General features: G+C 42.9%; 1 protein-coding gene across 3 annotated transcripts; it reads left to right on the forward strand.

Annotated features, from left to right (window-relative positions):
* Nucleotides 1-7,969: 7,969 nt before the first annotated feature.
* GPR6 (G protein-coupled receptor 6) lies at nt 7,970-15,546 on the forward strand. Of its 3 annotated transcripts, XM_083608664.1 has the most exons (3): nt 11,977-12,159; nt 12,255-13,568; nt 14,089-15,546. In XM_083608664.1, exon 3 carries the CDS (start codon nt 14,113-14,115, stop codon nt 15,094-15,096), a length of 984 nt encoding a protein of 327 aa, XP_083464790.1. In that variant the 5' UTR covers nt 11,977-12,159; nt 12,255-13,568; nt 14,089-14,112; the 3' UTR covers nt 15,097-15,546. The 3 variants fall into 3 exon arrangements, with proteins under 3 accessions (XP_083464788.1, XP_083464790.1, XP_083464789.1); XM_083608662.1 differs by lacking the exons at nt 11,977-12,159; nt 12,255-13,568 and adding an exon at nt 7,970-8,100; XM_083608663.1 differs by having other exon boundaries at nt 11,977-13,568.
* Nucleotides 15,547-16,799: the final 1,253 nt, after the last annotated feature.

Consider the following 16,799-nt stretch of genomic DNA (forward strand, 5'->3'; position numbering starts at 1 on the left):
GTATCTCTTTGACTGGCATAAGTGTCAAATACAAGCTTTTTTTTAAGGGATGATGGCATCAGCCCCAGTGGGTCCCAGCATTTGCTTCACCAAGATGATGCTGGGCCTGCCCAACCCTCTTGGGCTGCCTAATATACTGGGCCATCTCAATTCAAGAAGGTCAAAGACTAACCAGGCCAAGGAAGTCACCTTTTCAGGAGTCTATGAATCAGTAGCAAGAAATGAAAAGAGCTCCGTTTGCCTGCTGTATTGACTATAACCACACTATAATAATTAATTAATTTCTGAGTAAAACACATTTGCTCTGGTTTCTGTAAATTGGCGCTATATTCTGGAAAGGCTTATATATTAGTCATTTCTTTATGTGTTTCCCTTTCTTTGTCTCCCTGGGGGTTTTTCACTATGAGGCTGATGGCTTAGCCACAATTTGACAGATCTTCCTGAAATTTCCACTGGTGATTCAATCTCTAATTCTTATTTTAAAGGTCTGCACAGTACCATACTTGTCAAGAGCCACTAGGTATTCGCTTCTGAAGCTGTTGTGTCCTATAACCCTTTGGAAAGCACAAAGAATGATTGTTGGAAGGTGGCACAGCTTGAGAAATCAAAGGCATTGCTAGAGCAATTGTGCTCAGAATACCATTTCAATAGGCTCAGGGCATGTTTCTTCCCTATGGGGTTTAGGTTGGGATCCAATCAGTCCTTTGTGCATGTGGAAGGTCAGGAGATCTCTGGAGTGGCATAAGGAGTAGGAAACCTGGTGCCATCATCCCATGCATGCACAAGCTTCTTTGGGACCTAAGCCATCATATTTTTTTACTTCATTTTTCATTCAAGCATATTCACTCTTCAAAATGGAAAGCAGACAAAACAGAATGTGCGCTATTTAGAGCAGCTCTCCAAATGGAGAGAACAAAAAAGAACAAAACCAATGCAGGCAGATAATTAAAGGTGGGGCTAGAGAATCTGAGCAGCACATTGCTGAAAACATCAAGACCCAACAACAACAAACTCTTCAAATACTGTATATGTAAATAGCAGGATACCAATTAAAGAACTGGTTAGACCTTTGGATGACAAGAGAGGAAAGGAAAAGGAGATTGCAGGGAAGCTAAATGAATTATGAAGACCTGGGAGAGATGACTGAACTTTCTCAGGAAGGGAGCCTGAGTAAATGAAGCAAATGGCAGTGACAAGAGATGAAGTTTGTTTGCTTGCAACTTTAACAAAGAAAGAGTTGACTTGGATTAATTTAAAAGAATATTAGACAAATTCATGGAGGATAAAGCTATAAATGAGTACCAGCCACGATGCCTATGTTCTGCCTCTACTGCTAAATGCAGAATGCCTCTACCAGCTGCCTGGAATCCAGAAGTGGGATACTGCTGTTTCACTCAGGTCCTGTTTCAGGCTTCCCAGAGGCATTTTAGCTTCCATAGGCTTCCCACATGTTGGCTAGCCACTGTGAGAATAGGATCCTGACCTAGATGGGCCTTTGGCCTGATTCACCAATGCTCTTACTATGGTGTCCTCCAGATGTTTCTTGTTTCAACTCCCAGCAGCCCCAGCAGCATGGACAATGGTCAAGGCTGATGAGAGTTGTAGCCCAAAATGTCTAGAGGTTGAGAAAGGCTTATTTAGAATGAATGATTCTGAGCCATTCCACACATGACAGGGCAGTCAGCTAAAGTTTGTCAGTGACAGGAAACTGCAGTCAATGACTGGCTTTATTTTGTCACTTTTACACACTACACTCTAGGTGTACACTTAGATATGCACCTAAAATAATAATAATAATAGTAGTAATAATAATAATAATAATAATAATAATAATAATAATAATAGATAGTCTATAAATATACAGCAAATGGGGATGCAAATCATAGCATTTGTCATTGTCTAGTATGACTCGGAAGCTGTACGCCAGCTTCCTCGGCCAGTAAAGCAAGATGAGCGCCACAACCCCAGAGTCGGTCATGACTGGACCTGATGGTCAGAGGTCACTTTACCTTTACCTTTAGTATTTTTGGCAGTGAGTTTTTAGGATGGAGATTTGTATGCTGTAATTGTCCTGCTGACCAGTTATGCCTGTTTTTCCTACATTTGACCTTTTAAAGTAAGGGTAACTAACCTCTGTTCCTCCTGGTATTGTTAGATTACAGGTGACATCATCCCTGGTTTTTGGCCATGCTAGCTGGTGATGATGGGCAACAGAGTCGTAACAATAGCTGGAAGGACATGGGTTAGCTGCTCCTGAGTTACAGCATCCTTCTCCCCTACTTATTATAATGACACCCCCCAAAATGTGTAAGATCAGCCTATTAAGCACTATGTGAGAACTTTTCTGACACTGCCAAACCTAATTATTTTTCACTTAGTTGTCTAAACAAATTAAATTAGCAAGGGCACAGCCAGAATGTCAAAATTGCTTTTAATGAATAAGCCAGCTGCTCAGTTGTACATAACTCTTGTCTCGGTAACTCTCTGTCACACAAATTTGAATTTTCCCCTTTGCTGCCTCCATAATGTTTTTAACAATTTTATATTGTAAATTACCTAAGGACTGCCCCATGTTAGGCAATTAATACATGATGCACAGAACCGAGGTTCTGTAAAGGAGGGATGGAAAACATTGACCCTCAAGATGTTGCTGGACTATAACTCTCACCATGTTTGACCATTGGCCATACTGGAGAGTCCTCACCATTGCTATGCAGCAATCTGAATATTAATGCTTCTTCTTCAAGCATCTTGGATGTGCACATCTCTTGTTTGCCTTGTTTCTCTTCCAGAAGTATCACTCCTGGCTGCTTTCCAGGTCTGTGGCTAACTGACCTACAAAAGTATTATGAGAATCTGCCAGGTGGTGATAAGCTGACCTACTGGAGTAAGGGCTGGCGAAGGGCTATAAAAAGAACATAAGAGCTATGCTGGATCACACCAATGGCCCATCTGGGTCAGCATCCAATTTCTGTCAGCCAAATGCCACTGCAAAACTAGAAAGCAACAAAACTCCCACTTCCTCCACAGCTACTGGTATTTAGAGGTATACCGTATAAAAACTTGGAGGTTTCATTAGCTATCATGGATAATGCCTGTGCATTCACTTAGTCTGGTGGAGGCTGTGACTGAGGGGGGGGCATAGAATGGGGAAGGTAGAAGACTTCCTTTGATCTCATGCACCATCAAGTTCCAAGAGAAGCAATGACTCCTGGCTTTGGAAAAGGCAGTGACAACTAGAGCAAACCTCTGCTGCAGCCCCATCCCTATTACCGTCAAACAGCACAAGTTCTAAAAATTTGCAATTCCCTGTCACAAATGGTCAGGCCCCTTACCAGTGCAAACCAAACAAAGCCCAATAGCAATTGGTCTACTGCAGGCATTGTTCTCTTCTTGCCACCATCCACTTAGTCGTCACCTAGTTCAAGGACCTTATGGGAGTTCTACTGACTTGCTGCTTATTTATTTGGGAGTCGGAAGACTGATAGCCAAACTCCCAGGCACCTAATTGGAAGTTTCAGCCAGTCACCCCTCCTGATCCCATGTGTGTGAATCTAATAATGTAGCCTGAACAGTATAAGCAGAGATCAAAGAGAACGAGCAGGGTTGCACACTCATCTCTCTCCTGATAAAATGTCATCAACAAGGGCAACCAAGGCAGTTTCAGTGCCATGGCCAAGCCTGAAGCCAGACTGGAATGGGAACACCTGTACTAGGTGAGCAGCAGCCAGCAGTTATAGTTTTCTGTTGTCACCTTGGTAACAAATTAGAAGAGGATGGTTGTGAATAGTTTATAATGTTTCTGAGCAAGCATGTAAATTAACGGTGTTGTGGCCCATCATTAATTTACTGTGTCTCCTACTTTCCATCCGTGAATAGGGGTGAGGTGGGGATGGAAAGGCAATTGTAGATGTGGAATGGAGCTGGCTACCATAGTCTGAACCACTGAGCCTCTTGGGCTTGCCGATCAGCGGTTCAAATTTGCACGGTGGGGTGAACTCCCGTTCCCTGTTCCAGCTTCTGCCAACCTCGCAGTTCCAAAGCATACCAGTGCAAGTAGATAAATAGGTACCGCTGCAGCGGGAAGGTAAAAGGTGTTTCTGTGCGCTCCAGCATTTGTCATAGTGTCCTGTTGTGCCAGAAGCGGTTTAATCATGTTGACCCAAAAAGCTGTCTTTGGACAAACGCCAGCTCCCTCAGCCTGAAAATGAGATGAGCACCGCACCCCATAGTTGCCTTTGACTGGGCTTAATCATCCAGGGGTCCTTTACTGTTTACCTACTTGTAATCTCAAGTTGGTTTTGATTTTGGTTGCTGTTTAAATGGCTGTTTTGTACTCATTTACGATATAATTTAAAAAGGAATGAAGACCTCACCCTTCCACTTTTAGGCAGGATTGCTCATATACTATCCACACCCCCACCCTACTTAGCCTACATTGCCCTTCTTGCAATATTACCGCCGTGGGAGAGCAGAAGCATAAAAGAATCTTCATGCTTTCTGCAGTGGCTACTAGAAAGCAGGTAGCTGCAAGATGACTCAGCAGCAGCGAGTGAGTCAAACTCACTACTGAGCTTTAAGAAAGGAATGGATGTGGGCAAGAAGACAGGATTACTAATAAATCTGACCAGAATTGCATTCCAGGTCAACCCCAACAGCTGCAAGCATGTAGCTCTTGACAGTGAAGCAAAAAGCTTCTGATCTGTTTTGTCTTGTAGCAAGTTCATGCTAATGATTTGTGTTGCGGAGTTAAGACTGGCAGTCTCTACTAACCTCAAGATCTGGAGCAAGGGAAAAATTCTGAACTCAGACATAATATTTGGAAACTTGCGTGTAGTTCTCTGCAGTCTTCTGTGCACAGTCAAATTTAATTACAACGTGCTGGTACGCATGTGATGTGAACCCTGGCCTGTGCTTTAGTGTATCTGCTGAATGTGTTGTCATGGACACCCTGCTTGATTCAGTTCGCAGTTCAGTGGCCTTGTCTTTGTGTGGCCTTGTAAAGGAACGGTACATTTCGCTGCTGAACAGCATGAGGACAATAAGCTTACCTTTGCTGGGCAAATTGTTTCTAGAATTCACTCCCAACAACTCATTTAATGAAATGGCTCTCGTTCTGAGACATAAAATGTAAGGTCCATGTTTCAGTTTACTTGCATTAAAGTGTAAACATCATTCCTAAGGTGCCTTTGCATTATAGAGATGAAAGACATTTGGTGTGTTTTTGGTGATGCTCAACCTTAGACACAGTTTGACCATCTGGATAAAACATCAGAGTTCAAAATACCCTGAAGTGCACCAGCAAAATGTACCAACTGTGTGGATGTAACTCTATGCAGAGATACACACAGGATCTGCCCAAAAATGAGAATAGAATATTGAGGGAAAGTACCCATCTTATTGCTCACATTGGCTTCAAAAAAGGCAACCTCAAAAAGCTGTTTCATGCTTTATATAGCGGCTGTGTTTGCTACAGACACACTGCTGTTACACAGCTAAGTGTGAAGGGATGGTGTGCATTCCTAACACAGAGAGGGGTGCACTAGAGTGTTGATTGGCTGCAAATCCATATGTCATTTATGTGCCTTTCACACTTTACCTGCTTACTTTAATAAACACTCCACTGCAGCCATGGCAAATGTTATAGTGCAATACCCATCAGGTGCAGATGTATAGAAGCTGCAGGGAGTGGCTACTGATGAGAGAGCCTTCTCAAGTGAATGGCACCCCAGGTATGAAATGTCCTCCCCTTGAGAATTTATTCTAAGCTTCTATGGGAAAGTTAAATTATGAAAAGGTTTCACTACAGTTCTCAGTTACTTCTTCAAGAGCTTTAGGCATGCAGAAATGTAATTATTTTGGAATCTCGGCACACACTTTTGTTTTATTTTATTTTTAAAAGCTTTATCAAATCAATTTTACTGTGTGTATATAGCCTACAGAAACATAAAAGTTTATGAAGCCAAGCATAATGGAAAATCTGCAGAATCTAGTCCCCTTTATGCATTATACTTGTGAAGGAGTTTGATATAATTAGTAGGAAGCAGGATTATAACCCTCCACCCTCAGGGTCATGTGCCACTCTTACCCTGCTGCCATATCTCTACACGGAGCACAGATATTTGAAGGGGGGAAGGCTTTGGGGGAGAATTTTATAACTACAATGAGAATTAGATGAGTGACACTTGGACCCTGGTAATTCCTCAGGGTTTGCATTGAAAATGAGAGTGATGCTTCCTGAAGCATTTGTCTTCAATCGCATCGGCACATTAAATCTGATTGGCTACATTGTGACATCATTCCATTCTGACATCATCAATTAATCCCTAATTGTGACAACCTCTCATAATCCCTAATTGGTTCCTCATCTTCCATGGACTTTGCCTGACCTCAGTGACACTGCAATGTAGCCAGCTCTAGCTCGTTGACTGGGATAGCTCATGTAATTAAAGCAGAAAGAACAGGATGCAGTCATTTAAATACAAAAAAAGAGCATTGTTACCAAAAGAGCAGCAGAGACAATGGCAGAAAATAGGCTTCAAAAAAGTGATATGACGGCATAATTATTATGCAATTATATATTGCTTCTATACTAACTTTCTTCTTAATTAGTTGTTTCAATGGGGGTATTAGCCATTTTCAAGGTCTCATTTTTTAGAATGAAAGGCAGTATATGAATATATAAATATATAAAGAGGTCTGGAAAAAATATTTCTTCATCCCTGAAAGCACTATTTTCTCTCACTGCTGTAATGTTTGTTAACTGTGCTCCGAAAATTGCAAAGAGTGCAAGTGTAAACCCTTTTAACTACAATGATAAACTCTATTTGATGATTTATCAGGAGTATTGTTAGACTGGCTTCTAGGCCTGTTAGCATTATGGAAGTAGGTCATTAATCAAAGCTCAAAGAATTCCTAGTACTTCTTACAATAGAAAATATGACAGAGATTTAAAAGATAATTATTTATAATTTATTTTAAAAATCCATAGACCACTTCTTGGCATTAAGCCTCTGAAACAGTGTACAGAGTAAACACAGAATAAAACTCAGAAACACAAAAAATAAAGAAAAAAGAAACACAAGGTCTAAGAACAATACAATCAACCTGATAAACTCTAAAACAATAAAACCATCCATACAAACAAAAGCACTTCATCAAAGATAAAACTGATCTTCTATAAATGACTGGGTTACACTTAGGGAAAGCCTTCCTAAACAAAAGCTTCTTTAGTAGGCAACTAAGCATCATCATACTTGATTTTGGCTTGTAATTGATTACAGACAGTAGATGCTGCAACAGCAATAGTCCCAAGTTCTAGAATAGGCTAAGTGCACCTCTGGGGCATATGGTACTCTCAATATAGGCTGCAAATCTACACACACTTACCTTGCAGGAGATCCTGTTGAACTCAGTGGGGCTTATTCTGAATAGAGATATCTAAGATAGCAGCACAAGTCTTTCAGATTTGATCAGCTGAATATATATTTGACTAGGCAAATTAAATCCTGTGTATATTTAAGATGCAAATGAAACAGAGATGAAAGGAAGAGAGGTGGTGACCCCCACCCAAACCCCAAAACCATTTCACGATACATTAGAACATGATATTCAAACTTCAGGATGCAAATGCTGGAGTCCTGACTGACCTACTCTTAGCTTGCTTGGGTTACTGCACCTTTTAAAGAAAAGCCATAGAAAATCTGGAAAAGATTCAGGGAAGTGTGACAGACTGAAAAGTCTTTAATACAAGAAGTGTTTTGAAAGCCTGAAAAAGAGCTGTGTCTTTTATAGGGACAAGGAGGTACATTCTAACACCTGTAAGATGCTATTATAAGGATGACGCTAATTTGTTTTCTGTTAACAGAGGAAAGAACAAGGAGTAACAGTTTTAAATGGAGGCGACTCAGGAAGGAACTACATGTTACAGGTCATACAAGGCTGTCAATGGAAACAGAAACCTCCAGTTGATTTCTTTCCTAATGCAAAGCAACACTTACTCATGTGACATCACAGTATTGAATGTGCTACCACCCACAGCACAACACTGACTGCAGCTGAAAAGAATGGAGAAATGCAAAAGTTGACATCACAACCCAGGTAAATGTCTTGCTACTTGTCAATATAGGGTAAAGGGATAATCCAGCACAAGGGTGCAATTTTTGGAGGCATCCTCATGTCATAACGTATAATTTTGCCCAGATTTCAAGCGTTGCACTCAGCTACGGAAACGTCAGCATGAAATATCTATCTATCTATCTATCTATCTATCTATCTATCTATCTATCATCTACCTACCTATCAGCTACCTACCTACCTACCTACCTATTAAATTTCTATCCCACCCTTCCTTCCAAAGGAGCCCAGGGCAGCAAAAAAAGTGATAAAACAGTAAAAACATATTTAAAAGGCTTGTTGCGGGGGGAGGGGGGGAGAGAAAGGTATTTCGTAGGTGCCAAAAAGACAAAAGAGAGCAGCAGTCTAATATACAACAGCAGGGAATTCCGAATGGTAGGTGCCACAGCACTCCAGGCCCAATTCCTACATTGTGCATTTCTTACCTCCTGATAAGATGGTATTTGCAGGAGACCCTAATTATTTTTCAGGAATATATCCTCTGGAGTTCTCTTGTACACACACCTTGATAAGAGGCATGAATAATTTGTATTGGGTATTCATTCCAAAACAGAGGTAGGAGTTCAATGTTGTGCTGTGGCAGTCATTCCGTTTGTGCAAGCTTTTCAGCTTGCAGGACAGAATGATCCTCAACATGCATACAGACTCCCAAGCCAAATTCAGGGGGTGCATGGGGAGAGGAGAGGAGAGGTGTGGAAAGCCTTGATGTCTTAGTGGAAGTCCTTGTGCCAGCTTCCACTAGCAGGAATAGTTAGCTGAATAAGATATAAAGTGGGATAAAAGATAAAAATGTCAGTTGATTGTGGACTGATTCTTTCTGCCATATAACGTATAACATCCGTCAGTTATTTCAGTCACAACCATTAGATTCATACCAAACGTTGTGAAGATGTTAATAATGTAATATTACTAATGACAGCTGGAATTGGGATCTCTTCTGCCTTTGAAGAATGAAGGTTGTTTCATATGTTTCTCAAGGGGAATCATCAAGAAGTGCAAAGATTTTCACTTTAATTGCTGTTATCTAATTATCCTCTTCCAAACGGGAGATAATCAAAGCTGGAATGTGTCTTTAAGGCATTGATTTCGTAGCTACGTGTGATTTTTAATCTTGATCACATGTAGTAGCAGCAGCTGCATTATTCCAGTTAGTTTTGAACGTCATACTATCTGAGTACAGCATAGTGAATGATGTTGAAGAAACGGTGTTTTCAAATAAAGAATATCAGGAGGACACCAAACTTGAAGACAGGAAGAGAGGAAGCCCCTCCCCCCCAGGTGCAGTGTGCTTTGAATTTTTTTTTTTCAGGAGCATGCTTAGGATGAACTTGAGACTTCAGCCTCTGTGCATATTTCCCCCAAAAACTGTCTCAAACTGATCATGCATCTGAAGAAGATATTTGAAATACACTGAGCCCAATAAATATATATTTGCAAACCTGAAGGATTTATTGCCCCTTTTCTTTTACAATGAAACGGGTAATGAAAGCATTCCCTAACAGTATAATTCTGTACACCAGGACTAAGTCCCATTGAGTTCCATGGGGTTTACTGCTAGGTAAGTGTGTATAGGACTGCAGCCTATGACTCTTGTATCAAGGGTTTCCAAAGATTTAATAGATGTTTTATTGTATAGTTCCTCACTCTTCTCAGTAATAGGGAATCCCAAAGGCCTTCTACGGGGTCAGTTTCTTGGTGAGGAGAAAGCACTTGTGTGTGTCTTATGATGTTCTATATCTTTACAAATGTACAGTGTGTGTGTGGGATTAATCAAGCATACAGCAATACCTGTGTGAAACTATAAAGAGTGCAAGTTTCCCTCAGAGAAAAGAGCATTAGAGCCCCCATAAAGGCTCCTTCTTTTTAGTCTTCTGCAAAAACCTACAGTTCTATCCCACTTCACGGGCTACAGGGAAATTTGTTTTTCTGTGAGTCTCATCCTGGGTGAATGAGATACTACCAATAGTACTAGCCATGACTGGCCATTATGGCCTATTTAAGAAACCTGTTGTAGCAATCAACACCCACTGCAACATAAAATTGATTCTCTTGTTGTCTGATGAGTGTGTACAGATTATTAAAGTAGTATGAAAAAAATTATTTTGCTTGAATAACTACTTCCTAAAGGTAAAGGACCCCTGTCCATTAGGTCCAGTCATGACTGACTCTGGGGTTGCGGCGCTCATCTCGCTTTATTGGCCGAGGGAGCTTCCAGGTCTTGTGGCCAGCATGACTAAGCCACTTCTGGCGAACCAGAGCAGCGCACGGAAATGCCATTTACCTTCCTGCCGGAGGTACCTATTTATCTACTTGCACTTGATGTGCTTTCGAACTGCTAGGTTGGCAGGAGCAGGGACCGAACAACTGGAGCTCACCGCATCGCGGGGATTGGAACCGCCAACCTTCTGATCAGCAAGTCCTAGGCTCTGTGGTTTAACCCACAGCGCCTGGCAATAGTAAAAGTAACAAAATTGAGAGTTACAGTTTGTTTCTCGAAACAATCGTGATGTTGTTCACCAGCCTTCTTTTGCAGCAACTTGCAAGGCTTGCACTTGATGTGCTTTCGAACTGCTAGGTTGGCAGGAGCAGGGACCGAGCAACGGGGGCTCACCCCGTTGCGGGGATTCGAACCGCCGACCTTCTGATCGGCAAGTCCTAGGCCACAGTGCCACCCGCGTCCCAAACTACTTCCTACATTGTGATTAACATGTATTCATCTAGAGAAGTATCATGTGTTCTGTTGCCGAACTGCTAGTATATCTTCTAAACTGGTGTTTACAGGACTCAGGCTGTGGTAAAAAAATTAAATTAAATTCAGGGAACACTGAGATACTTATGAATCAAACTCAGACTGACAGCAGCAAAATGTTCCACCTACATGTATAAAAAAAAACCTAAAGAAGAAATAGGGAAAGTGGATTTCCTTACCACTTTGCAGGTGTCTTTTTTCTCTCCTTAGACTGGGTTCTCACTTTGTACTGCTGGCCTGGCAGTCGCTGAAGTGCCATTCCTTCCTACCTCAACAAGGCAATATGAGAAGCTCTAGGGCCATACATAGGCTCCTCCTTCAATTAGCATTAGTCCAGTTTCCTAAAAGGCAATGCCAGCCTGGGATTGAGCTGCAGTATGGATTTTCCCCACATGGTCCAAAGCTTCAAATATTATTCCGATAGTATGGGAAGGATCATGCGTAGTGCTGTAGCAAATGCTTTGCATGCAGAAAGGTGCAGGTTTAATTTTCAACATCTCCAGGTAGGACTGCGAGAGAACCCTGCCTGAAACAGTGGAGAGTTGCTGTCAGTCAGTGCAGACAAGAGCGAGCTAGATTGACCAGTGATCTGATTTAGTACAGTATAAGGAAACTTCCTTTAGTGTATATCATTAGCAGATGCTAATTTTCCTCTTTGTCTTGACATAGACTATAGTTTTGTTTTTGTTCAGTGAAATAGATGGGCAGTGGTGGTGGGAAAAGAACCTTTACTGTGCTACATCTTCTCCTTCCAGTTCTGATTTAAGGCAACTTTCTCAACCTGTTTTCTAATACCTTATCTTCTCCTCAGTCTTCTTTGTTCTCAATGCAGTTTTTAAGAAGGTTGCATTAGAGCATTCTGATCTTTAGTCGCTAAGGCTGCATACACACTAAACCTTTAAAGCACAACTGAAGCACATTCTTTTCCTCAAAAAATTCTGGGCACTGCACAGAGGCATAGCTGGGGGGGAGGGAGCGCTGGGTGCAACACCGCGGGGTCAGGGCACACTTACCGTGCCCAAGCCTCGCTTCTCTCCTGAGAGTGACACAGTGGCTCAGGCGTCTGCAGGCTCCGCACTGCCCAAAATGGCAGCATGGGGCTTGCATCCCAAGTAGCTAGCTGTGCCACTGGCACTGTAGTTTACTCCTCACAGAGTTACAATTCCCAACAACCCTTTAAAACAACAGTGATCAGAATTCCTTGAGGGAAACAACATGCTTCAGATGTCATATTGTGTACACAGCCTAAGTTATTCAGACTGGGACTTTATGCAGTTATTTGAGGGTAGGTCCACAGAAATTGGTGAAGCCTTTCCCTGTGCACAGCATTGGGCTGCATGGTAGCACTTGCTTAGTATATCCCACTGAGTCCTATAAGAACTGCTAACTGCTACTACTACTATTTCTCCTTAAAATTTAATGTAGTGCATTCACTTTGCAAAGTACTTGGTGAACTCTTTTGCCATCCCTCCCATAGCAGTCTGAGAAAAGTCACTATTGTTTCCACTTTGCTGATGGGGAAACTGAGGCTCAGACTGAGTATTTCACACAATTCCATGATATATTTTTGTGTTAGCTTCCATACTGACTTCTAAGGGTAGCCCCATGTTAAGCACATTGCAGTCGTCCAAATGGAAAGTCACTAGAGCATTGAGGACAGGTTATCAGGGTCCAAAAAAACACAACCCCAAGGGCAACCGGTGACCAGCCGGAAGTGGGGGTTAAGCACCCCTAGCTGAGGAGTCTTCTTGGGACAGCTGCGACAGAGCAAATCCAGTCGCACTCCTAGACTTACTAACTTGTTCCTTCAGAGGGAGTGCAACCCCTTCCATGTAAAAGTGTGGATGCAACAGCACGTGTTTGCAAACACGTGTCTCATACTCCAGGGGGCCAAGGTGAGCGGCAGCTCCCCCACGACCGCACTGGCGTGGGAAGCGCCTCGCCTTGCGGGGGAATCTCAACGACCGCGTTGCCTGGTCAGGAACCAGAGCGGGCGGCCTCTTTCGGGGTTGAGGCAGCAGGGCGGGAGGGCGCTTGCAGCTGAGCGCGTCCTGTCTTCGCCACCCACGAGCCCCTTTTCTCCCCTCTTCCCCCTCAGCCCTGCTGGCCCCCTGCCCTCCCCCCCCACAGGAACGTTTCCCGCCTTCCTCTTCCCCTCTCCTGCCCAGTCCACGTGCCCTTCGGCGCTGCTCTTCCCCTTCCTTCCAGCTCCCGACTGGACTCGTATCTGCTCGCCTGCGCCCCCCGCCCCGCTGCTTTCGGGGACGCTTCTCCGCCCTCCCCAGACGCTCAGCGTCTCTGCTCGGCGGTGCCTTCCTCCTCCCCGCAGCCCCGTTGCTCTTTCATCCCTCGAGTTTAATTGCGCGCGCTTTCCCCCCTCCGTCGGCGGGCGGGGGCTCGTCCGGGGCCAGCGCTCCATGTGCGCGCTTGGGCGGCTGATGGCCCTGCCCTCGCCTCTGTCATTTCTACGTCAGACTCGGAGCCGCCTGAGAGCGCTCCCGCTCTTTCTGGCTCACACTCGGAACGGAGACGCGCAGGGTGGCAGCCGCCTGCTCCCGCCTCCTCGGCTCCTGCCCGCCAAAGGCAAAGAAGGGACGCGGCTCCAGCCACGCGACGGGGCAGACGGCGGCGAGCAGCGGCAGAAGCAGCATCCATGAGAAGCATCTCTCAGCCTTGAAACAGAGTAAGAGCGGGTGCTGCGGGGGTGTGTGTGTTTGTGTGTGTGTGGCGGGAGAATCGCAGGGCAAAGAGAGAGCGCAGCGCGTAGCTAAAGCCAAACCAGCGGGATCTTAATAGGCCGCGATGGCGAGATGCGGTTGAGCTAGTCCCCTGCTTTCGCGAACGAGGCTCTCCTGCCTTGGGATCCGCTCCCAAAGAGAGAGGGAAAACTTTAGTTTCAGCACCACGGAGAGCGCCCGTCGGCTTTTGCAAACGCGGCTCTCTGAACGCACCAGCTATTGACCAAGGCGCTATGGGTTTGTGTTGCTTCTTTCCCGCCTATGAATGCTGATCCCCACTTCCTTGTGCCTTAGACTAGACACGTTTCCTTCACTTTCGTGTTAGATTTCTCCCTTCTATTATTTTGTCCTTTTAACTTAGCTATTATTCTGTGTTTCCTTCTCTCTTGTTTTTTTGTTTTAGCAAAGGCATTATTTTAACACCCCTTTTCTTCCTTCCTTTCTTCCTCCTTCTTCTCCTTGCAGGTGGCATACCTAGCTGTGGCAGAGATGAATGAAAGCATTGCCTTGAATGAAACCAGGAGCCCTGTGCCCTGGATCCAAGCCAGCAACGAGAATTCTTCTCTGGAGCTCTCCTCCAAGCTCCCCATCTTTACCATCAACCCTTGGGATATTATGCTCTGCATTTCTGGGACCATCATTGCCTGTGAAAATGCGATCGTTGTGGCCATTATATTCTACACTCCCAACCTAAGAACCCCAATGTTTGTGCTGATTGGGAGCTTGGCCACAGCAGACCTACTGGCTGGAGTTGGCCTGATCCTCAATTTTGTTTTCCAGTATGTGATCCAGTCAGAAACCATCAGCCTTATTACAGTTGGCTTCCTAGTTGCCTCTTTTACTGCCTCTGTGAGTAGCTTATTAGCCATCACAGTTGATCGCTACCTTTCCCTGTACAATGCACTGACTTACTACTCTGAGAAGACTGCTCTCTGTATTCATATGATGCTGATCATCACATGGGGGGTTTCCCTCTGCTTAGGACTTCTACCTGTCTTGGGCTGGAATTGCCTAGAAGATTATTCATCGTGCAGTATTGTGAGACCCTTGACCAAAAGTAATGTGACCTTGCTGTCTGCCTCCTTCTTTGTCATCTTTATTCTCATGCTGCACCTGTACATTAAAATCTGCAAAATAGTCTGCAGACATGCACACCAGATAGCACTCCAGCAACATTTTCTGACTGCATCTCACTATGTTGCAACCAAAAAGGGAGTCTCAACACTTGCTATAATCCTTGGGACTTTTGGAGCCAGTTGGTTACCTTTTGCTATCTACTGCGTAGTTGGAGATTCCCGCTACCCTTCTGTGTACACTTATGCCACACTTCTACCTGCTACCTACAATTCCATGATCAATCCTATCATTTATGCCTACAGAAACCAAGAAATTCAGAGGTCTATGTGGGTTCTGTTTTGTGGCTGCTTTCAATCAAAAGTGTCCTTTCGTTCAAGATCCCCCAGTGATGTCTAAGTGACTTCTCCTTCTGTGTCGTTTTGCACAAAGTGACAATCTTTGACTTTTGTGAATTACAGTGCCTGGTATGAACCAGATACATGTTGTGAAATTGTTTTTTGGGGGGAGATGTTTAAACAGTAGCACTTTGTGTGTGTGTATTCTTGAGAATGTGAAAAGTCTAAAGCTTTTGGTTGTGGGTGGGGGGAACCACAGTGTGGTTGTATACAAGATTGTGCATCACATTTGTAAAGTGGAGGCATTCCAAGACTACGTAATTATAGCACTTTATTTTTAGCTGCTGAACTGCCAAAACAGTATTGCCATTTTTAAAGGGCAAAAAGAAAGAGAGAGAAGTAAAATATTGTCTGATTATTTTGGGATGTGAGTGATAATATATTTTGCTGCACAGTATTGACAAATTATGACATTTTGTACACAAATAAAACAATTCATTACATATTTTTATTTTGTGTGTTGAGCTGATTTAATAGCCTCTAAGAGCCTGAAAAACCTTTCATGATGCCTCACCTTTATTTACTTGAAAATATGAATTGGGTTCATCCACCCATATGAAATTAGTTTACTTATGCAGAGAAACCATGTCATAAAACAAGTTTCTCAAATATACTGTTTTGTTTATTTTGTTTCTATTCAGTAGTAATTTATTTTCTGTAGAGATAAAGCTAATCAAGCATGTGTATAATATTAATTCCTCTGTCTTTAAAAGGCCTCATCACTATTCTTAGGTAAGATATGAGACTATCAAATAAAATTGTTTCAAGAGAGGAAGCAAGATCAAAGAGTTATTCTGATTCTCAAATGATGGTTGCAGCTCACCGGGAAATTATTCTATATGAGTGTCATTGAAATCTTCAAGAGTTGCAATTAATTTCCATTCATTTGGGGGGGGAAGGGTAGCATCGGAGAAAATTTCTATATTTTCCCATTTGACCTCCTTTGTGGCTTAGTTTAGATTTGGTCCATGTTTCCTTCCTGACACACCTGACACAAGCTCATAATAAATTGATTTCTGTGACAATCCACAGGCCCTAGGTGCCTCTTTTTGTCTGTCTTTGTCTGACCAATTCTTCAGGGTGACTTATGCACAGCTTGCTGGCTGTGTGCATTAGGCCACATTGTGATATAACCCATTCACTTATAATAAGTCATTTTTTTCCAGAAGCAGCAGGTGAGAATTACATCTTAGCTTGGAAGGACTTGCACAGCTGAATCAAAATGAATAAATAAACCAATACTTTGAAACCATAGTGTATTGCAGTATACGTCTAGATTCAAAGTATCCTTGGGAGAGTTCCTACTTAACTAGAGTCAAATGATTATTTGTTATCACTTCTGCTTTGAATTTAAAAACTGCAGCTATCTAAAACATCTCTAATAAGTTCTAGAAAGCAGATTCCATATTTTTTTCTAGGTCATAAATTCTTTAAAGTATTTTAATCCAGATGCAATCTTTTTAAAGAAAGAAACAACCTATAGTTTAGACCAAATCATCTGGCATTTGCATCCTGCAGCAGTAGAGACTCAAAAACCCAAAACTGCATGAATACTTTGATCCAGTAACATTAAAATGAGGAAAACATAAACATGCTAAAATTCAAGGTTAACAAAATCTGGGAACTGATAGTAATTGCTCCAATCCAGTGAAAGCAATATATGCATGGGAAATAGTTCCTCTGACAGCAAGAGTAGACACACTT

The sequence above is a fragment of the Podarcis filfolensis genome, assembly GCF_964270895.1.
Source record: "Podarcis filfolensis genome assembly, chromosome: 3".
Classification (NCBI taxonomy): domain Eukaryota; kingdom Metazoa; phylum Chordata; class Lepidosauria; order Squamata; family Lacertidae; genus Podarcis; species Podarcis filfolensis.

Bases quoted from the DNA above. Each gene is read 5' to 3' on its own strand.
- GPR6 (XM_083608662.1), top strand. From the start codon at position 14,113: ATGAATGAAAGCATTGCCTTGAATGAAACCAGGAGCCCTGTGCCCTGG.